The following is a 24,442-nucleotide window of genomic DNA, read 5'->3' on the forward strand; positions in this document are numbered from 1 at the left end:
TAAAACACTCCCTATTAGATGACATTTCTTCCAAAAAGTATATTACTTTTGTGAGTGGAAACCAGATTCCATGTAAATAAAATGATTATACTTATCAATGATCAATCCACAGATTGAAAATAGTTAAATTACTATTTGTATTTTCTCACTGTGAACTACCATAGAACTTATTTTTGACAACCCTATTACGCTATGGACAGCTCGGTACAGCACCTTTCATAAAAATGCTAAATAACTTCTTATTAACTGTGCTTTTCAATACGTGGTACTGAGGTCTGGAAAATCAAATGATACATCCAGCATCAGTCAAACTCTGAGACCTAAAAATGAAACAGATGTTTTCAATATCACTGTAAGAAATGACATCAAAATAAAAGGATTAGAATGATTAGATAAATATTCAAGTTAAAATATCAGAGACAATGTACCTTGGATAACTTTCACATCAAATTATCATAAGTAAATAGAGATAGCATCCAGATAGCCTATGAGAGCTAGCTAGTATCCTGAAATCATACTTAAAATTATCTATTTGCATTTCAAGATTAACACACTGAGAGTTTTAGTTTTGTATAAATATTTTATACTATTGTTCAAAGTCCATGTCCTTGATTAAAAATAATGTTTTCTTTCTTATTCCTTCTTCATCTGCTACAACAAAACAGATATTAAACGAGATGAATTTATAAATCCTTTAAAAGCCATGTGTCCTGTACTTGCTCAGTCCAATACTGAACAAAGATTTAGAAGTATTTTTTATCACAGATACTGCTGGCAGCAGATGAAATAGATATACTCCAAAAAAATTATAAATCTTGAATAAGTCTTTGCAATGTACAAAATGATAAAATAGTTCCAGATGAAAAATATAGATTACAATTTAAAAATATGTAAACAGCCAGAGACAAAATAGTGCATTAAAAAAAATTAAAAAGTTTATAGTAAGTTCGTGAAACAAATTCTGGAATAAGCACATTAGTGAGTTTAAGTTGGTCTAAGCTGTAAGGGAAGGAGAGAAGAGCATCCCTCTCTTATCTTTAAGTACTAACATCAGTTTTGGCCTTTTACTTTTTGACAGCCAGCAGTTAAGCTGTATCAATCTCATGGAAAAGGGGAGGACTGAAGAAGAAACCACGTAAGGGTTCGCAATTGCACTTAAAAGTGTACATGAAATAGATACAAAATTTAGCCTCGGATCATTTGCGTTTACCTCTAAAATAAGTAAAACAGTATGTAAACACTTTTATTAAAGAAACGCCTATTTTCATTTAAAATAATTTTTGTCATCTGCACCTTTCCGAGGTAGCAAAGAAGGAAAAGCAAGCATGACGTTCATGGTACTATTTACCAATTATGAAAGGAAATTCCCATCTGAAGTGTATTGTGGAAAAGTAAAATTGATTTCTTCCTTCAGGTAAACAAAAGTAATGCTATATTCTGCCAATTTCAGGGGTGCTAGAAGAACAGTTTCACGTTGTAGTCACACATGAATGTTTTCTTATAAAAAAAAGGCTGTCATGAGAGGGTAATGCTGAAGTTCCTGGTACACAAAAAGATTCAAGTTGTTCTTTTCAGTGACATGTACTGAGGAGAAAAAAACACAACCCTCTATTTGAAATGCATTCTGGGTATTCTTAATTCTATTTCATCAATTGCTCTTCCTTACTGAGAGTTTCCAATGCATTACTTTATATTGTGGACAAATGTCCAAGAAAGTACTGAAAAAATAAATTAGACTTTGCAACAATAATATTGACAGATACATATTTTCCTGGAACAAAACCAAAGAAAAATATTCTCCATGCACAGGTTTTTGCTGTACTAATGGGAATTCAGCATAGCACAACATGACAGATCTGAAGAGTGAGTTTTATTCCAGTATAAATGGCTAATATAGAGAGTACCATCCTCTTGAGGATGATACAACATGCAGTTTTATGATCACTGAATTTTTCAAAATAAAAAGAAAATAAAATTTGAAAAAAAATTGAAATTGCCCTAAAAGGGAGTTATGAATTTATCCAAATAGAGGCAAATCAAGTAATTAAAAGGAAGATGTAATATAAGCTGGATTTCCTGCCTAGTGTCCTCTGACTTCTCCTGACAGAACTGTCTTCTCTTGTGGTAAATACTTGCCTAGGAATTGCTCTGTCCTCTACGCAAACCCTGTCAGAAGAAAACAACTGCTGTACAGTGGGAAGGATCACATCATTATGTAAGCTCATCTACATGCATCCTCAACAAGTCTCTAACTGCAATGACTCATAGGGAGTACTCCAACTCAGTTAAAATCTTACGCTAACAGCAAACAATTTCTACCAGCGCTAAGCCTTAGTAAAATGTTGCTTAATCACCTTTGTTAATTTTTAATATAAAATATGGTCTTGTCATGATTGAAATATTATAGAAAATTGAATGATCTTAAGTCTGATATGCTATTACACACACAGAGCTGTGCTGTGAATTTATCTTCCACCTTAACACTAAATTCCCTGACTTCAATTCAGTTAACTAAGCTCTTTCATATTGTCTTTATATAACAATTTATTAGAAAATCCACACCCAAGCAGTTATTTTCTATTAAGAATCATCATACCTAGCCATAGATCAAAACAAATTTGTTTTGTTCTCTCTTAGTCTCCTATTGGTTACTTACTTGACTACTGACAGGTTTTAGATTACCGTGTTGGAACCTATTTTCATGTCACAGCCGCAGTGCAGATACTTGTGACATACTGGTGCTGAATACTAATCACTACTACAGTCTAGGAACAATTGCCAGCTACATCACTTATCACAAGCATGAACAGAAAAGCCTTAACTGCCTTATCATGTGCTTTGTGCTTGCTGCTGAAATGGTTAGAAACCACTAGGAAATGAAAGCTTGAAAGCTGGGATAAAATAATTAAAAACCAGTAAAGATTTCTAGGGTTAATGATAAATGCATTTCCAAAAGCCACTTACAGAATGTATTACTCTTTTTCATTTATACAATTTTAATGCAGCTCAAAAGAGGTCTTGGTTATTTCTATGAAAATAGAACTGAATATGAGTCAGGGATAAAATGCATTAGCAGATGTAAGGTGGGATACAGGCACTATACAAAGCATATACTTTTCTCTTAGTTTGGATATTCCAGCTGTATCACTTGATAACATTCTCATAGAATAATTTTTGGTAAAGATTTATATTTTTTAGCTATTAAAAGACATTTAAGTTTAATATGATACACAATAGTTTTGATTATTCAAAATTCATAGAACAGATGTAAAGTAGAAACCTCTCTGATACTAATAAAAAAGCCAAACAGTATTTTCTGTTAAATAGAAGAACATATTATTTAATTCTCTCAGTAATGATCATCAGGGTAGAGTCATATTAAAAAAAAAAAAAAAGGTAAAAGAGCAAAAAAATAGAAAGAACACTTTTTAAAAAGATGTATTTGTTCAACGTTTTCAAAACCTTCTAATTAAAATACACAAAACAATAACATTAAGACGGAGAGAATAAAGACTGAACAGAGTAGACTGTTCATAAAATAACCCATAGTTGTTGGCAAAGATTTTATATTTGTCAGTTAAAGATGATGGAGCCAAACAACTATCGCTGGAATGGAAGCAGTCTGTTGAAGAAAGCTTTCATATTGAAGTGAAGGATATCATAACATACAGTGTTCTTATAATTCTTCTATCTGTATTGTTTCTCTCTAAATTTCATTACTCTCTGCATTAGATGTCTCTTTCAACAGCTGCATACATGTTGATCAAAAATATGACATATTGCTTTAATATGCTTTGTCCTGTTATATGTAAAATTATTCATACAGACAAAAAGTTCTAAACAGTTCATAAAATATCAGAGAATCAATAATTAGTATCAATGTTAACTTCAAGAGGGAAATAACTTGTTTTGAAGAAAATTTTTCTGGAAAACTAATTTGTGCAAGGTCTGATAGAAGCACTCAGCTAACTTAAACGGAAGCTGTGTTTAAAAAACTGTTAGCATTAATTGAATATTATTTGAACACCAAATATGTTAAACTTAACAGCACATTAAAAAAAACTGAATAAGATATTTATTAAGCATGAATCAGTTCTAAATAGAATAGTATGAAGTAACTTTAACAATTTTCATAAAAAAGGAAGATACACAACCATGATGACTTGTGGACATAATGAAGCAGACGTGGCTGTTGTTTTTTTCGCGGTTAAAAGAGATATAAAGAAGTGTAATTAAAATTGCACTAGAATTACATTTTACACTTTTTAAAAACTAGATGTGAATTAAAATTAATTAGATGTATTTGAGATGTTTTAAAGTGACTTAATTTTACTTCATTCTAAGTCAAGATATTTTCACTTAAGATCTTTTATTACACACAACAATAATTAAACATACTTAAACAATGTCCTTATGTTACTGTCCACAAACATATTTGAAAATTCTTGAAATCAGTAAGTAAATAAAATCTAAAATCTACTGCCAGGCTGATATACATCCAATTAAGTATGGTTTATGGGTAACTCCACTGTAATTTATCCAGGAAGTAAATACGTGTGTGCATATATACATAAACATACCAAGACTTACTCTGTCTACAGAAATACCAGTATGCATCCTTACTATTCATTAATGAAATTTTAAAAATAATACTATTTTACAAGATTTATAAAAAAAAAAATGAAATTGTTTTTATCTGAGATCTTAAAGAAGACAAAACAAAAGAAAAAAAAAGATTTCCATTCAATTTACGAAATTCTACTAAGAGTTAGATATCTATGGTTATGGGTGTACACATGTGAATGAACGAATAAATCCTTAACCCACCATATCTTTTTCTCCAGTTTGCAAGCTGTCACCCGTGAAAAGTATGGTGTAGATGGTAGGATGATACTGTACCTGATTGGCTCTGGAGGTGGTCATGGGATCAGATGGAGAGGACTTGGTGGTAGTTGGGGAAGATGGCAATGTCTGGGAACAAAGCAGTTCAGGAGCAAATCAACCTTTACAAGCCTTAGACTGAACAGTTAAAAAATAAATAAACCAACAAAAGTAACATAACTACAAAATTAAAATGAATAAAAAATGCCTAAGACAAAATCTTTCTCCTACTCATTGGAACTTAATGGAATTTAAAGTCAATTGGATAAATAATGCACGTAAATATGCATGCTTATGCATGTAAAAAGAAATTCATGACTTGAAATCAAGATGGTGAACTCACATAAATACTGAAAAATATGCCAGCCACATGAGGAATATATTCTTTCCTCTCTCTTTCTCTTAAGGAAAATGAAAACCAGAAAACACAAATTCCAGCAAGTTCAATGAGCACACTAAAAACAATTATCAGCCTACAAGCAAACAGGGCCAGTGTTTGAAAGAAACTACTGAAATTTGCTTTGGCACCTTATAATGCACCATTCTATTGCACGGACTATAGCCAGCAAACTGTGTTCCATACCTTAAAACAATTACACTGAAGCTACGAGCTTTCAGCAATGTAGTAATTACTAAAATATTAATTGATCATTTTTAATTGAGAGGCGTGTGAAAAAATGTAAACAACAATCTCATGATGGATGAGCATGCAACTAATACCTTCACAACAAATTGCTACAATATATTTATCATTAGTGTTAACGATCCTTTAATTGAGCAAAAGTTAATAACGTATCATCAGCCTGCGTTCAAAATAAACACAAAAAAGAATTAGGAGTCATATTTATTGATAATGTTTTCTAAATAATATACATACGCTTAACATTAATTCTTCAACATACCAAAAAAGCACTGCTCTGCTTAAAACTTTATACAAGTATCTCTTTTTAATGTATTAGATCCTGACAGAGGAACTCTTTTCTTTTAATAAATGTTATGAAAACTTCAAATTCCCACTTCCAAAATATAACATACAATACTTGTTCAAAGCATGTATTTTTGACATTTTTATAATATATAAATGATAGAAAATATTCCAAATTACACTATTTTTACTTTAGGAAGTAAAATGTTAAAATGCTATATAACACAATGCATCATATGGACAAACAATCACTAACCAAAACTATTGAGAAATAGAAGCAAAATTTCACATTTTCAGCAGTTCTGTTACTTACAATCATCGACAGTCCCTCATAAAATAGGTATACATAATTTTTCACTAAAACTCAATGCATATGAAAAGCTGGAACACTGTGAATGCATAAAGTTATGTGTATTAGAAAAATAAGGGCTTGTACATATGCACACACAAATATTTTGTCTGCATGTTAAGCAATATGAAGATCCATCTTTTCATAGTTTGTACATAGTCAAGCAGCCAAAATAGGAACAAAAAAATATAAAGAAACAGATCCTTATTTTTGTTTCCAACTTGTAGTTTACAATGTAAAACAATAAAAATAAAAACAAGATACATACAGATTCAGCATCAATTGGGACTTCCTCAAGAAGCTTAAGTAAAAAATACTGCTATGTATGAAGTACTACAAATAAATGCCTGGAAAACTGTTGTTGATCAGAAGATAGTATATACTTGTGAAAATCAAGACAATTATAAAGGATTCCCCCATGTCTTTGTACACAGAACATGGGTTCATTTGCAAGCAGTTAGTTATTTTAGAAAAAGAAGTGTCAAATTACACAATATAAAGGGCCAGAAATTTGCAATCACAGAAGCATACTTTGATTTTTGAGATCACGCAGCGTATCTGCACTGATTTTCATCATTTAAGCTCAAACTGAGATGAAAAAAGGAAAGGGGGGGAAAAAAAAAAAGGAAAAAAAATTGAAAGAGAATGGAAGACTGTAACTCTCCTATTTTTGGTTTTAATCACAACTTAATACTAAACTTTCATCCTGAATTAGAATACATATATACATATACACATACATATATTTTACAATTCTCCAGGAAAAAAAAAACAAAAACAAACCCAAACAAACAAAGAAACAACAACAACAAAAAAAGCAAGAAACAAAACGTACCACCAAGAAACAGAAAATATAGTTTGACTAAAATATTTCATACACATAGCAATTTGTGTGATCACCATCCATTGCTCCTTAGGGCATACAGCAGTGTAACCAGTGTTATTATGGTACACTATGCTAATTGAAGGAAAAAATAGGCTGATAAAATGAACTTTCTTCACTGGTGTTTCTACATCTACATCTAACTACAGGATGAAAACACATGTAGTGCTTCAACGCTGAATAATGACCTAACTGCCGATAATGCTAGGACTGTGTGAAATTGAAGGCATTTTATTTTTCCTTTAATATTAATCTTGTTAAAGAATAAAAAAGTATGGCAGCAAAGAAAAGAGAGTGCTCATATTCAGTTCAGGTGAATACTGAGCTACAACATTCATTAAGTTGATGTATTTCACTATTTCATTTTAGCAAAAGCGTGTTTAAAATACAACAGAAAAAAAGATAAAAGCATTGAAAAGTGAAACAATTATATTAACAAACAAGAATAAAGTAACAACATAGACTTTTTTTTCCAAGTACACATACTGGTGACAAAATATAAGTATTAGTAGTACGTATTATTATTTTCTAAACTGGAGTGTTTGTGTTTGAGGTTTAATCTCTATTACTTTGTTTTATATTTAGAGACATATGTATGTAAGAGACACATATGTATCTAGAAATACATATATTAAAAAAACTTGACAGACTTTTGTAAAATTTCATCTTTTCATGCTTCTTCTTTATAATTCTGGAGAAACACCAAATACCAGTTATCTATTAATTCCTTCAATATTGAAATAACAAAATGAGATTTCTGGGGGGGGGGGGGGGGGGGAAGGAAAGAAAAAAGTAAAAAAGGAATAAAAGAAACACATCATTTGGAAATTGTTTTGAATTTCCATTGGCTGATTTGTAACATATGAATACATCCAGTTGCCTTGCAAGAGCTTTTAAGCAAAATTAATTCTTAAAAAAAAAAAAAAAAAAAAAAAACTTGGACAGAGCTCAATAATTCTGATTTATTACAGTGTAAAATATATTCAAAAAATTTGGCAAGCGTTTTTGTATTAGGCAAGCACTTTAATTTAGTAATTATTAGGCTTGTGGGAATGAGTTGTATAAATTCACATAACAGAGTTTTTGAGACTGAAACATTTGTAGTGTAATTGAAGCTCTCCTGAAATCACATCTTCCCAGGTGGCAGGCAAGTCACAATTCCTACTGAATACCACTTTTAAGAATCTTGCAGTTTTGTTCTGTTTTCCTTCCTTAAAGATTTTGCATAAGTTATGTGAGTAAACAAATAGAAGACAATATTTACAGGGAAGAAAACGCTTTTTCTTTGTCTGTTTTTTACTTTTTTTCCCCCTCTCTATTATAAACCTTTAGAAGAGATTTTAAGTAATAAAAAATTTTGAAGTAAAATTGAGTTGTATTTGAGTTCTCGTATTTTCCAAGTTCAAGAAAATACTTCTTCCTTGTTTTTCTCATTAAAAATGCTCTCAGGCTTTACAATATACTAAAGGGTGCAGAAAGATGGCCACAGCATGACATTTGGATGCTTTGTACTTTTAGCTCGCAAAACGAAGACACATTTGCATCACAGAAATACAGAATATGTACACTAAAACTGCACGGTGTTCCAGAAGGCTTACTGAGACCTCTTTCCTGTAACTCTGTGAACTGTCTAATTAAGATCAATGTATAAATGACAAAGGTCACATCTTTATATATATATAAATTATATATATACATACATATATATATATATATATACACACACACACAAACTAAGAAAAGATAAATATTGTACTGAGACTGTTAATTTAATTCTCAATATCTATCAGTGTATTTAGTACACACACGGGTAGAAGGAAAAGGCAGAAAATGAAATATTTAGAAATAAGGTTAGAGACATGAAAGTATAAGACAAAAAAAAACCAAACATTTAAATGTGAAGATGAAAGTGCATTTACAGTTAACCACTTTCTATTTTCCCACTATAGAGCTTGCTAAACAATCTTGGTCATAACATTATTCATATTACAGTGTTATTATTAGCCATCTAATAGTGCGTTTCAGTCTTGAATATAAACATTCGTGCTGGTAGATCAAATTAATTTAATGGGAATATTAATTTGCTTAAGCCAATATTTTAATACATTTTAAAGATAAGATGGTATCTTTTTGGAATATTATAAAATAGTTGAATACCTTCTGCAGCTAGAATAAGGAAAAAAAAAAGATCTGAAAATTCCTGTTACACTGTACCACACATAAGACTGACTTAATAAGCTAGTAAATAGCAGCAAAGAGGAGCCTATCTCAGACTCCTTCTTTTGCTAAATACATTAAATTTTCTTTTCCACCTCCTGTGAATTTTTAAAACTTAAAACTTTACAAAATGATTTTCATCTGAGTAACAACTGTATAAGTAACACATTTTAAAAATGCATTTTTAAAAAAGAAATTACTGAGAACTGCTAAGTTATTTTCAAACAAGACTGTAAAAGGGCTACTTTGATAACCTAAGGGATCTAACATTACTTGCTACCTTTTCTACAAGGACCAAATAAAAACCATTCAGATTGATATTTCATGCTCTTTGCATTCGGTTTTTCTTTTGTGAAAAAGAATATCTAGAGCATAGAACAGGACAGAAAGTAAGTTAGCATATGCAGATAAAATGCTTGCTTACAGGTATGTACAAGGTAATTTCTGTGTGTTTATACACTCTTCAGGATATCTCCTTGAAACAGGAAACAAGTTGTGGTAAGTCTGATGTGAAAGAGAGCTTATCTCATATTTTGCCTTTACTGTATTGAATGAGCATAAAGCAAACAAACTAGCAGGTGCCATTTGGATCATCAGAGCAATTCCTGGATGGAGTGTGTGATTTACGATGAAGATTACAGTAAGGTGGACAAAGAAGGACTTTCTTTTCTCAAAACTTGTCACAGTAACACAGAACTAATGTAAGATGTGGTGTTATGTAGGAATACCAGAAAATTCAAGTAGTTAACCAAACACAGGTAACGTGGATCACAAAACTTTGAGAACTAAAGGAAAAAAAAAATCACCTTTTGATTCTGGGCTACTTTGACATTTAGAAAAGTACGATCAAAACTGCAAAGCCTTAGAAAGCTCAAGATAATGAGAACTTCTGCAATGCTAAATACTACTGTTCATTCTCCTAAAGCAATCTTCTTTCTTCATTCCCCTTTTGAAGCACATACAAGAGCTAGCCATCAGCAATTAATGGAACATTAATTGAGTTTAAAAAGCATTTTTATACACATATGATGATTACACTGAACACTGGTGAAATGAAACAAAATTAAAATATCATAAAATAGTGATCTAGCAGCAGAAGTCAAGTGCACATGAGGGATAAAACACTATAAGTTTTTTTTGTGGGACTAGGAATTGGAATGCTGAACTTTTGCCATGGGACCTAATACAAATGACTGTCTCTCTAGTATAGGACAAATTACTTTTGTTCATCCTGATGACTTGTAAACACACCTGCATAACATATAATTCATGGTTAAGAATGGTAATTGATGCCATTCTTCACTGGTATTCAAACCTGAGAAAGGTTTATGAGAAATTATTGAAAAGATTAAGAGACAGTGATTTACAAAACAGCTTATATTTATTATTATCCCCAAATGAAAAATGTGGAGTTTTGAGTTTTCTTATAGTCTGCATGTTAACAAGTTGCCCTAGGTGATACACTCTTTCAGAAGCAGATGCTAAAAGAAGAAAAGTTCATCACATGGGAGAGGCATTTTAAGAAACCTCTTAAATCTATTAAAGCTCTAATTTGACCAACTCATATCCAAAGCATTAAAAAAATAAATAAATAAATTAAATCCTCTATTTTAACCAACATATTCTGATGTGTACTCTTAAAGTCAGGTTCTATTTGAGCACTTAGAAGATAAGCTTTTCATTAAATCTGGTGAGTGGTCCAATATATTTTGTTGTTGATCAGAATTTCTGAAGTAATCCTATTCAAGTAGTTCTTTTTACTGGAAGAAAAAGTATGTACAAATCTGAGTTCAGATACTGAATTTTATACATTTTAAGTATAACATCTGGAAATGTGATTAATGAATGGAACAGAAGTTAAACAATCTACAAGAAGTTACTTCTCTACTGAAAAAGTTGAAATAAAAATATTAATTGCAAGTTCTATATGTGAAAGCTTTAGTCCAGATTTTCAAGGAAGAACCTTTGTTGACATTGTGATAACTAAAGACTTCACAGAATCAATCAGGTTGGAAGGGATCTCAGAAGGCCAGTCAGGATAAACTCTTCGTTATAGCAGAGTTCACTACAAGATCACATGCTCTTCCTTACGTATAATGCTAACCTCTGCAATAGCAAACTGCAGTTCCATATGCTTCCTGGGTAGGCTGCAAAAACACCTTCTACCTATAAAATAACTGCATAGCTGGAAGGAAAATTCTGTCATTGTAAAGAAGCTTCAATGGTTTCTGAATAAGGTGATGTGATAAGACACTACAGAGTTTTCTCCCACTCTTTATAGTAGCTGCTATTAGTTTAGAGGTGAAATTTAAAGCTCTGTAAGCTAATTATGAAGCCAAAACAGCTCAGTCTCCTGAGTACTTTATGAAAACTGCATTCTGTTCTCCCGGTTTATAACATGGTAGTACAAAGCTGGTATGATACTTCCTCTATTGGAGAGGTTAGATCCTCATAGCAGTTTCTAGGAAATAAATGAACATAGTCGGTTATTGTTGAACAGCATCTAGAAGCTACAGATATCTGACAGCTATGAAGAGACTATCTATATTTCAGAGAAGTAATAGATGCAAACAGTAATGAGTTAAATATTGGTCAGACCTGTTCAGGGTACAGACCTACTTGATATTTATTAGTAAGTCTACAGGGTCAGAAGATTAGAAAAAATATTGTCGAGAAGGCTCAAACTGAATCAGACAGATTTGCCTGTGAGGATTCCAATGACAAAAAGTATAAGTTAGAGAGAATGGAACATTTGGATTGCAACTTGATTTGCATAAATAAAAGCCAAGCCATGCTCAGCCTCATTGCACACCTGCGCCTTCCTGAAGACAGAAAGTTCTGAAACTTGAGAGAGGCAGCAAACAGTTTACCTACTAACATTCTTAACTGAAATCATAAACATACATCTCCTTTCTTTGCTTGCTTCTTATCTGTAGAGAAGTCCACAATGAGAGCTATATCCTCATACAGACATGGGTGATAATCCAAAGCCTCAAGCTATAAGCACCTTCATTCATAAGGGACAACAGTCCTGTTGTTTTTTTTCTTCTTGCTCATCTGCTTGAGAAAAAATCAACTGAAATATGTCTAAGACCTCCAAGGGAAGGCAAAATTTATAGCTTCAAATCTAATCTTTATCTCATATGCTAAAGCTGCTTTCCTCAGCTCACAACATTATACTTCAGAATACTTGATTGATAAAGTTTTTGGGTAATTCTCTAAGAGAGTAAAAGCACATAAAAAGTTTGTGTAAAAGAAGAAGCTGTAATTCATACTACTTGTTTTTCACATGTTAATAGTGATTTGAATGACCAGAATGATCAGGATAGTGTCTAAAATTTTGTCCTGTCTGTTGTAAGAACTTAGCAGCACAGAAGTTCCAGATCATGATTATCCATTATAAAACATCCTTTTACATTTCTTAAACAGAAGTAATTTCTATTTCATTAAGACAGTCGACATTCTGACAGCGGAGTATACTTCACTATAAACTCTATCTAACAACTAAGCTAATAATTTCAAATCTTGATAAAAACAAACAAACAAAAAAAACCCAAACAGAATAAGACTTACACTGTCAATATTTATATATTATGAAATTATCATGAACAGATGTAACTTCCTTAAAACAAAATTAAAACAATTAACTTTATGTAGTTGAAACTGTTCAACATATGAACAAGCATATCTGCAAATGATAGACAGGTGTTCACCTGTATGTGCACAGATGATATGTTTAAATTATAAAATGTGGAGCCAGAAAAAACATACTAGAATCATGTAAGAAATATATTGTATTCAGCCTGTGTCTAGACTTCAGTGGTAGCAGCTCTAATATCTAAACCATCACTCCAGAAGTTAACATTCCAAGCATGGAATCAAATGAATAAAAGTAAATAAACAAAAAAGAACCAAAAAAAAAAAAAAAAAAAAAAAAAAAAAAAGGAAAAAGAAAACAAAAACAAAAATACAATGAGAACTAACCACACCACCACCAACTTCACAAAGTAGTTTTCTTTAGAACTAATTCCTCCTCAGCTTCTGTGTGGAAAAACTACATCAAATTGAGAAACAAGACAGGAAGTATTAAGGAATATCACTATGCAGCTCTGTAATCTAGTTTCTCAGTAGTGACTTGAAAAGAGTTTCACTTACAGTGCAAAGTGGAAAAGCACTTTTTACAGCAATAAATAAAATTCATTTCCCACTTGGTTAAGAGGTAACGGCATAAAATCTAACATTCTACAGGATGAAAAGACATTTAAAGCACAGATCTGCTCTTCAGGTTTCTCTCTCTTCCTCTCCTCTCCACCTCAGGCACAAACATTTTCATGTCTAATAACTGAGAGACTAATTCTAAAAATTGAGGCTTTTCATTTTAGTATTTTCTTATAAATTACCTAGAGGGCTTTTTGTTTGGTTTCGTTTTTTAGTGCAAAAGTATAACATGTAAAGAAAATAGTAGTAATAATTAGAAATCACATACAGTGGCTTGGCACAGTTTCATCCATTTAAAACAGTGTGTTCATTTACCACATCTTCATTTATACGTTCTGTGTATGGCTTTACATAGAAAGTAAAGTAATTGCAGACAGTTACTAAATTACTTAATAGGACACTGAATCTAGTAGTAGATTCAGTAGCTAGTGTAGAGGACCAAACAAACTTATCCTACATAGAAAAGGTGAGAAACTAATGTTCACTCATTTCCTTCTTCATCTTTTTCTAATTCAATAAAATGGAAAATAATTTATTTAAAATTCTATATGACAAATTCCACATTATCCTTATAGAAAATGATTTCTTTAAAATTAGAATTGTTATGGGAATTACAGTGAACTAGAAAAAACACTAATCCAATGATATCTTGAAAAAATATTTTGCATATCCTATAGATACTGAAATAAGACAATATAAAACAGGCAAAAAGATGTCAAAAATAACAGAAAATGAATAGTAGATAACATCCCAAATAAGTTATCTTTATATTTTCAAATTCTCACATGTAAGATTTTTAAGTATATATTTAAAGGTCTAAAATACAATTAACATTTTTGGGTTTGTTTTTGCTTTATTTAAGATACATGAAAATAATAAAAATTCTTTTAATTCTCTAAAGATGAGCTCTCTAAAGAGGCTCATATTTTTAATTTTAAACTTTAGCAATCCTTTTTAACTAAAACCTAGATGTGTATTATTGCCTAATACAGTAGAGAAGAGTTTACGAAAGAAACACCTTAGAGTCTGAAATTTGTAAGACACTAAAAGAACTGCTGGGAAACTTGGAACATGCAAGCATAAAAAAGAAGTGGACTAGTAATTTAGTAAATCACTAAAAAGGAAAATAACATGTTCTGAAGGAACATATTATGTTCACCCTTTGCTGCCTTAAAATTTTAAAGCTTCTGAAAATGGAAGCTAATTCTAAGGAGTTGATGTGACTCTCTATTCCCAACCAAAAACTCACTTGTTTGATGCGGTCTGGATTGACAGTGGTCTGTGGCTGTAGGATGCTGACAGGCTCTGTCTTGGCCACATTTTGAGGCATTTCTCGAATCTTCTCTGCAATGAAGCCATGAACTGCATTTAGTGCTTCAACTGTTCCCTGGATCAGACACACCCGCTCTGTAGTACCTGAAATAAAAAAGTTGATCAAATGGGTTTGTCAGAACTCACAAATCACTTGAATTACGTCATAAAGATGGTGCTCAAAAGCAGTCTTAACAAAACATCTAGCAGTATCTCAGTAAGTATCTTAAAATGTTTTAAGCAACTCATATTTATGTGGACTCCATAAACATGTAACTTCCCAATCCAGTCTGGACAAAAGACAATTTGTAAGCAATTCGAAAAACTGATTACTGGTAAACTGATTACATTCTGAGCAGTATACTACATCTGTGTCAATACATTTGTCAATATATAGCAAAAAAAAAATCAGAATATTTATGTGACGAGTTATAACAGGTTTTCAATACATCATCTTCAAAATATGATTCTATTTTTTTTTCCCCAAATAACACTAATAAAGAAGGGGGTTTGAATGACAGAAGTGGAAGCGACCACTGTAAATGAAGCTTGTTTTCTGCACGTAGCTTTCTTGATGCCTACTTTTCTACGTGGATTCTTCCTCCCCTCAGAAACAACTCCTGTGGTTTTTATGTAAAGCAATCCAGCTCTAAGAAAATGCTCTGGGGAGTCTTTACACTGCAGTATTAATTGTCTCCTAAATGATGAGATGTGATGTGGATTGATCAATGCAGCTAATGCAAGTGTTCTCTAGGTCAGCAGACAACACATTGAAACCAAACATAGATCAGGTTACATCCAAGCTACTGGAGTCTGATGTGGAAAGCACTTAACAAGGATGATTGCTGTCAAAACATGTGAAAGGAGAACAGCCACTGCTAAACAGGAATTTCATTGGACTTGGCAGTAAGCGACTAGAGGGTAAGCTACTGTCTGTGTTATTTTAGAACACACAACAGAGTAGACACACATTTAATCATACTACTTAGTCCAAACATACTGCATTCTAATACGCATAAACCAGAAAGCAGTAAATGGGCATCACTGCTCCATGAAGAAAGAGAATTGTGCAAATGCACACTATACACAGAGTAAGATACAGCTTCAGAACATGTTGTTATAGCAGTCCATTTTCTTTGAAGGTTAGGTCTTAGAATTTCTAACGAAATAAATGAAAAAAATAAAGTTGAAAAGAATAGGGGTCTGAAAAAATTGTTCACACACACACAGCTGGGAAATGCTTTAATCTTTTGAAGCAATGTTGTCATATTCCCTCATTTAAGTCTAATGGCTTTTCACTCAGATAACGATGTACAATCATTTGCAAGAGTCACACATGAAAAACTATCAGACGTGACCAACCTGCACAACAATAATAAACCTATAAATCAGTGAAGTTGGTAAGATCTGTCATTTAAAAAACTTCTAGTCCCAATTACTGTCTAACACAAACCATTACATTATTATTTTCAGACATTTAACAAGCCCACTGCAGGTTTCTATGAAAAAAAGAACAACTCAGCCAGCAATACTTCATATGATCTTCAAAATTTGTATTAAAATTACAAATCTCATTCTTGAAACAGCTTAAAGCTTGAAAAACAAGCTACCAAATGTGTCTTTATGGATTTTTTTTTGTGTGCAGACTTTGCCAATGTATTTTTTAAATAAATTACACGTAAAATCAGAGTTGTCGTATATGATTAATTTCCTTTTACATATAAGAAGAAATAAAACATATACAAGTCAAGAATAGCTTTTCCACAGAAAAATAATAAATGCAGATTTGGTGGTCATCACCTGCAAGTTATTTATGCTCATCAAAAATATATTTATAAAACTAACACAGAAAAAGGGAATTTGAATCAGGTTTTTGTTTGTTTACTTTTAGGAGGCAATTTATAGATCCTAACTTTTGAATATGAAAACAGATATTGAATTAGAAAAAGTACTCTCCACAGTTCCATGGGGAGAGAACTAGCAGACACCTAGCATTAGCAGACATCAACCTTAAAAGTAAATAAACAAAATCCTGCTTTGATATTCACTTAAGTTAGGTATGCCTAAGAACTTAAAAGATTGCATTAACTTTTATCATTCATTTTCCTTCTGACCCCTTTACCTACCTAGAACTTCACTTCTGGCAAACATCCTTTCACAACTACCTCCTATAATATAAAGTCCATTTTAAATGCAGTTGTGAAACTTCAAACTCTCACAAAACAAGCTTCTCATCTAAGAAGGTTAATTACTTATTAATCAACTGATACAGCTTTTAAAACAAACATTAAAATAAATGCAGGATGCAATACGATGGAAGAAGCTAAGAAATTTGATGCTTGCATTGTTATTTGTATTTCTAACAGGCACACACCTATCTATACTAGGTACTATTATGCTTTAAGTGCTTCCTTTAAAGTTCTGATTCAATAAGTGAAAGTTCTACTGCATTCACAAAACATTCACTAAAAAGTATAATATGCTTCTGCATTTTGTGAGCCTGAGTAAAAGTATTTTGGGAAACACATTGTACCTTTCAGAAATGAATGTCTGGCTTTTCTGTGTTTCTGTATATTTTTTCATTGGGCTTCTGAATCAATCTTAAAGAGCCTAATGCACTTCCAGCATAAAGTACCCTCAATGCATCTACTAATTATATCTTCTTATACTTTTCCAGTGTACCATACCAATTTGACAGTGAAAAGGAAAACCTGACAGAGGAGCCACAGCTAATAACTAATGGAAAGGCTAAGTTACAATCTCTCATCAACTAAATTGCATTAAGGTTTTTATTGGATAAATCACAGTACAACTGTCTACTAACCTTAGCATCCCAGGCATTTATTTTTCTGACCAATGATCAAAAGGCCTGTACAGTGGGGTTCTAACACAGCTAGGAAATGCTTCAGCCTGTTACTTACCTCACAAAATTTGGTAAAATATGATTGTGCCTTGACACAATTACTCTGGCAATATAAAATAAACAGTCTTTTGTAAATTGCCAGTGATGTCCTTAACATAAACATTCTTCCTTGTCTATAACATTTCCTCTCTGCAATTACATAAATTCTCAATAAATAAAACCAGACAATGAAAAATATGTTTTACTGAAATACATTAGTAATATTTTGTACTTTCAAGAGATGTAAGAGACTTTTATCAGATAAGTGACAAAATGCACATATCCTTAAATGTAACAAGTCACATATGTGCAAAATGTCAAATAAAGTTCAAGAAGGCACTCTTCTCCATCGATAACTCTCTTTGCTGTACTTGTATTCTCAGTTCTTGAGGCAGCTCTAGTTGTTATTAGTTGAGAACTCATTCCCATCTCCATCACAGAAAGACATCTTTCTCAACACAAGCCTTGATGTGCTAATAGACTTCCCTGACTAGAAGAGGCAACAAGGGCTGGCAGCAATACTAACACTCCCATGTTCTGCATTCATTTTGATCCAGACAAAATAATGTGGGAACTGTTTACACAAAACACATACCAAATTAGAGACTGAAACTTAATATTGCCTGATAAAGTAATTAAAGCAACAGACTCAAAGAGAAAAATCTAATTGAAGTAATCTGTGAAATCAAAAAGAAATAAGTACAGCCTGAAGGAAGCTTCTTTATGTCTCTTTCATAAAACTAGGGCATACTTAACTTAGATACAGATTATCAACCAGACACATTTCGCTTAACTAATGCTCCATTCTTCTTTAATAGAGAGATAAACAGATCCCTTTACTGCTTCATCTGCAATTACACCTTCTCAAATTCTAACTATTAACGTTTTCTGCAGCTGATACTTCACATCAGTCAAACGTCTAATAAAAAAGTTTAAACATGTATGAATAGCAGTTCGTTTCTTGAAACGTGATGTTAATCAAGTGCAATCAATGATTGTGATTTGCTAAAATCTGGAAAACTGAACATTAGAAATATCAATCTTCCAGTATTTTCTTACCAGGTGTCCTGACATTCACAGGAAGTTTTAGCAGAAACAGGTTACTGCTGAGCCCTTACTGATCACATGCAGCACATCAGTGTAGCCAAAATGGTTAGCTAACTAGATTTCGGAAAGGGCTATTTTACTTAACTGTAGATCCCAAACTCAATCCTTTCCCAGGTCTTCACACAGATTTATGACAGGCAAAGGAGCATTCCAGAGTGCGCCCCACTGTGCCCAACTGCACTTTCAGTGGGGTGTAAGAGAATGTCCCAGTGTGATGTGTAACTTCACCACCACAAAATTAGGACAGAACACTACATTTGAACACAAGAGAATCAGTGTGAGGCAACACGTAGTCACAAGATATGTCAAAATAAATGCTTGTCAAAATAAAATGATAAAATTTTATTCTATATAGAGATGTTGAAACAAGACAGACTCTCAGATACACTGCTATGAGTTCAAAATAAATCAGCTGTCTTAGTAAGTGTACACAGTCTCCGCAACTTCATTTTGGCTTTTTCTCAAAGTACACAACACAGCAAGATGATAGCTCGAGTTATTCAATTTGCATATATACGGTTGCATCTAGATGAATGTGGCTAGCCACGAACACATGTGCACATACACATTAATATTCACATACTATTTATTTTATGTGTATTGAAAGTTACCTCAAGTACAATTTAGGTAATGAAATGAAACAAAATGAAAACTGCTTCATAGCACCTGAATTTTCATATCTATATGAAAACTTCATGTTCAGAAGTTGAGCTCAGGTCACGAGTGAATTACATGAATCTGGGTTTGGTGTACTTATTAGTATGAACTGAGAGACTATTATTCCCCTGCCAGAAAGAAATGTAAGAAATTAAAGAGATCATAAAATTAAAAAACAGGAACACCGCACAATTGACAAAGGCTTTGAGGAAATGGAGAGACATCTTGAAAGCAAACAGTCCCTTCCATACAAAATGTTTTGTTGGCTATCAGCTAAGGATATCATGCTAATTTCCAAAACATTAAATTATACAAACAAAGATAAGGAATTACTATAGTTATTACACTGTTGTAATCCTTGTTTACTGTCTAACATAACTACTTTCCTCTGCTTAAGATTCTTCTAATAAAAAAATTGCAGATTTCACTTTCAAAAGCTCATTAATTTCAATCAAATCAAGAAAAGTTCAGGGATTTTTATTGCTATGGTTTTACGTAGGATGTTACTTAGATGAAAAACAAAATGTGTGTGTGAATGAATGAAAAATTTCTAGAAAATAAAAGCTTAAAAATTGGAAAGGACTGCAAACTGTTGACAGAAATACTATACATTAGTTTATCTGAAAGCAAGGCCTCCTATTTATTTATATGGAAACTACAACAGCTACAAAGAGCACAATACAATACAGCAAATTCTGAGCTACAAGATACTCTTTTTAAACATAGCCATCACCATTAGCAATGCATTTTTTGCCAGTGATGAACAAGACCTGCATGCTGTGCATGTAAAAATCTGTAATAGAGGAAATGACCCACTATTTCAAAGTTGCTATGATGACATTGTTGATTTCATCAGCAACATATAACATAGTCACATGTCATATGATAACATTTTCTTTCATCAGCCCAAATAGATGAAAACCAGAAAGTGTGAAGTCCAGACTATATGGTGGGTGTGGTAGGACAGTTCAGACAAGATTGGTAACGTGCTCCACGGTCTTCAAACTGGCATACACTCTGCCATTACCATCTTGCAAGAAAAAGATTGTCTTCTTCTCTGGCCTGACTGGAATTTTGAGCCTTCAGCTTAGTCAGTGGTGCAATGTAGCAGACAGAATTCCAGGAAATCCAGTAGGATCACTCCTTTCCTATTTTCTAAGACCATGCACATCACTTCACCAGCAGAGGGCTGTGCCTTGAGCTTATTCTTCAGTGGGAGATTCTCATATCACCACTCCATGGTTTGTTGCTTTGACTTCAATCCTAGTGAGGACACCACATCTCATCACTAGTATTGAGGCAGTCCGGGCATCACATTCAGCTTTGTATTGATCCAGTAGATCCTGACAAACTTGTATATGGTGTTCTTTCTGATCCTTTCTGAGCATTTCTGGGAGCCACCTGCTGTAAACTCTCCAATATTCCAGTGCTGCCACCATTATTTCCAAAGCATTGAAGCTGATATTCATCTCCTTACAATGTTTCCAGCTCATAAGCTGCCAATTCGTGTGGGTGAGATGATCAAAACACTCTTCATTTTGTGGTGTGATAGCTGTGCACGGTTGTCCAGAACATGGCTTTAACATCATTGGCATCACTGCTGAAGTGCACCACCCATCACCTCACTGTGCTCACATTCACTGTTTGGTCTCCATCAACATTCAGCAAGCACCAATGAATATCAATGGGTGCAATTTTTATCTGCATGGAGGAATTCAATTATACACCTTTGCTTCATACACAGTTCCATGTCAGGCACCATAGTGTCAGACTGCCCCTCTACTGCCATCTGTTAGATGGCAACAACATGTAACTAAATACTGGCAGGAAGGTTCATTTTGTGCGGCCATACCACCAACATCCACTTCTGACATCACAGGCCAGCAAAATAAAACAGGAGGCATAACTTTTAGAGCAACTTTCATACTTTTTGTTATATTTTCTTATATCTTTTTTCTAATAATGTGATAATAGATTGCTTATTAATATACGTGTAGGATTACTAAGGTAATACATATACACATACATTTACTGAAAGAAAATCACTTCCATTTAAGCAGTAAAATATACTTTAAGTTGTAGGAAGTGATGCATCTTATAATTTGAAGTGATAACAGTTCAAATCATCACGGAAGTTTTTCTCCAAAAAATAATTTCTCAGGTTTCATAGTTTAAAAATCTGTGAAAATTTGTGGATCTTTTTTTTAGATAAGGCCAGATGCTCAAGAAATCAAAATACCTAATACGCTCATTACTATCTATTTGTTCAGAAAAAGCAAATAACATATTCCAGGTAAAAGAGCTATACTAAGCTTAGAAATTATTCTAAATCTAGGGAAAAATTCCTAGTACTTGTACACTAAGAATATACTTGTTTATTGTGTGTCTATTTTAAATATATTTTAAGTAAAAAACAGAAAGCGAGCATGTAATTTTTTTTTTTAAAGAGCATACCTATTGCTGCTGTATGGTTTTTAAGTCACTATCCTTCGAAAAAAAAAAAAAGCCTTTCAAAATCAATATCACAGAAAAAAAGGCATTTCACATAAGGATAAAGCATAGAGAAAGGATCAATCATAGTTCTAGCAAGGGCTGTAGCATATAAATTACTCCATGTTCCAATCCAGAAATATGAGAAAAGGATGCATACTGATGTATATTTTCATTCTAGAAAGAATGCTGTCATGTGAAAAATACATTTCTGACCCAAATAATTTAAGTAGAAGTAGTATTAATGAAGATATTTATACATGTGCAAAAGAAAGAAGTAACATGGAATAATAAGTCAACAGCAGAGAATCACAGAATGGCCAGGGTTGGAAGGGACCTCAAGGATCATGAATCTCCAACCCCCCTGCCACATGCAGGGCCACCAACATCCCCCATTTAACACTAGACCAGGCTGCCCAAGGCCCCATCCAATCTGGCCTCGAACACCTCCACGGACGGGGCATCCACAACCTCTCTGGGCAGCCTGTTCCAGCACCTCACCACTCTCCCTGTAAAGAACTTCCTCCTGAAGTCTAACCTAAATCTTCCTTGCCTCAACTTAAAACCATTTCCCCTTGCTCTACCATTATCTACCCTTTCAAAGAATTGATTCCCCTCCTGTTTGTAGGCTCCCTTTAGGTATTGAAATGCTACAATGGAGTCACCCCACAGCTCCAGTCCCCTGATCACCTTTGTGGCTCTCCTCTGGACCCTCTCTAACAGCTCTTTCTTGTACTAAGGGCTCCAGACCTGGACACAGTACTCCAGACGGGGCCTCACAAGAGCAGAGTAGAGACGGACAATGTCCTCCCTGTCCCTGCTGGCCACCCCTCTTCTGAAATGGAGCCCGGGATACCATTTGCTTTTCAAGCTGCAAGAGCACACTGCTGGCTCATGTTAAGCTTTTCATCCATCAGGACCCCCAGGTCCCTCTCCACGGAGCTGCTCTCAAGGACTGCTTGCTTCCAGTCTGCATAGATACCTGGGATTCCTCAAGCCCGCGAGCAAAACCTTGCACTTGGCTATGATGAACCTCATTAGGTTCACCCAGACCCTTATTTCATTTAGGGGAAATTTTGTTTTTTTTTTTCTTTACATTTTTAACTTCTACTGTCGTTTTCACTGCAGCAGTTGGCCCAAGGTTGTATTGTGTTGGCATTACCAATCATGAATATTGCATGAATTGTACCCAGTCTCAGAATCTCAGACTTTCTATATTTGCAGGTTTCTTGCTAACATGCTATGGAATTCAAAACCTGAGAGACTTTGGGACTTTAATTTAAGCCTGTGGCAATGAAGATGCAGCTGTTCATTTATAAGCAATCATCACAGCTACAGAAGTTGTAAAATTAAATTTGAAAAGCCACTTTCCTGAACTTTTAAAATGATTAAATTATAATAGAATCAGTGCTACTTTTTATTAGAAATACTTTTACTCATTAGCTTTCCTCCGAGTTTAAAATAAAACGAAGACAATTGCACATAGTATTTCACCTGAGTTTGCACCAGGTTAGCATTGCAGATTATGTATCAGTATTTGATTATTTTGCTCCTCACATACATAATTAGAAGATATCATCAACCATGACCCAGTCAAGAGTCTTTTGCAGATGGCATTATAAATTTTATTCTACACTGGCTCAGCTGCAACTAAACATTGCTAACAGAATTTATTTAAATAAAACTTCCATCAGTGAATCAAACCACAATTATAAACTGGGGTTTCTTACTCATTAAAGAAATGCCTTCAAATAAAAACACAGATGAACAATGCAGTTTTTCTCAATATGTGAAATCTACAGGTCTCCTCTCTGTTGAAAGTATAACATTGTATCAGTGAAAAATGGATTTCCATGTGTTGGCATCTGTAAGTTCCTACTTTTAACTATTAATCATCTTTTTAGAAGACTGGGACAGTATCCAGGGTGCAAATGGCTGGCCATGAGAGCCTCTAAGATACTGCCAATGCTCAATTTTTGCTCTTACAGTTAGGTAAGATCCTAAAAGCTTGACAAGTATTGCAAAGTGTCAGGACAATCAATTTTTATCAGTGAAAATATTTACAAACACATGCCAGAGATATGATCACACTATCATGGTTTTCTTTTTTGGTGAAAAGAGGAAATTTCCCTTTGTGAGAAGCAACTGCAGTGTTTCTTAATGTTTTGTTCTGAGTACAAATATACAAAAAAAAAAAAAGTGTATTTTCAAATTGACAGTAAACAAGATATCAGTTCTCTGCAGACAGCCAGCAGCTTAAGAGTCAAGAAGAAGATTTTGTTGTTTCCTTTTTCCTTTCCTGAAAGTTTTCACTTCAGTAAAAATAAATAAATAAAAATATACCCTCAGAAGATAAATTGTAAAGGAGCGCAAGACTCCCAAAAGACATAAAAGCAGAGTTTTTGTGATTTTCTTACACAGAAGGAGCTCTAATCTCCTTTGTTTATACATCTATCTTGTGACATGAGACTCTACAGAAATTATCTTTATGAACTTGAATTA

At 33.2% G+C, this 24,442-nt stretch overlaps 1 protein-coding gene across 3 annotated transcripts in view; it reads right to left on the bottom strand.

Annotated features, from left to right (window-relative positions):
- Positions 1–24,442, bottom strand: part of NOVA1 (NOVA alternative splicing regulator 1) — a gene marked incomplete at both ends in the record, with an annotated part of 126,269 nt that overhangs the window by 17,063 nt on the left and 84,764 nt on the right. Inside the window, 2 exons of one of the 3 annotated variants that reach the window (XM_079536668.1) lie at positions 4,900–4,971; positions 14,723–14,889. In XM_079536668.1, coding sequence (XP_079392794.1) covers positions 4,900–4,971; positions 14,723–14,889 — 239 coding nt within the window. Of the gene's footprint in view, positions 1–4,827; positions 4,972–14,722; positions 14,890–24,442 lie in introns of all 3 variants that reach the window. The other 2 variants (XM_079536667.1, XM_079536669.1) reach the window with 2 other exon arrangements.

This window comes from Tetrao urogallus (assembly GCF_951394365.1).
Source record: "Tetrao urogallus genome assembly, chromosome: 6".
In the NCBI taxonomy this organism is placed as follows: Eukaryota; Metazoa; Chordata; class Aves; order Galliformes; family Phasianidae; genus Tetrao; species Tetrao urogallus.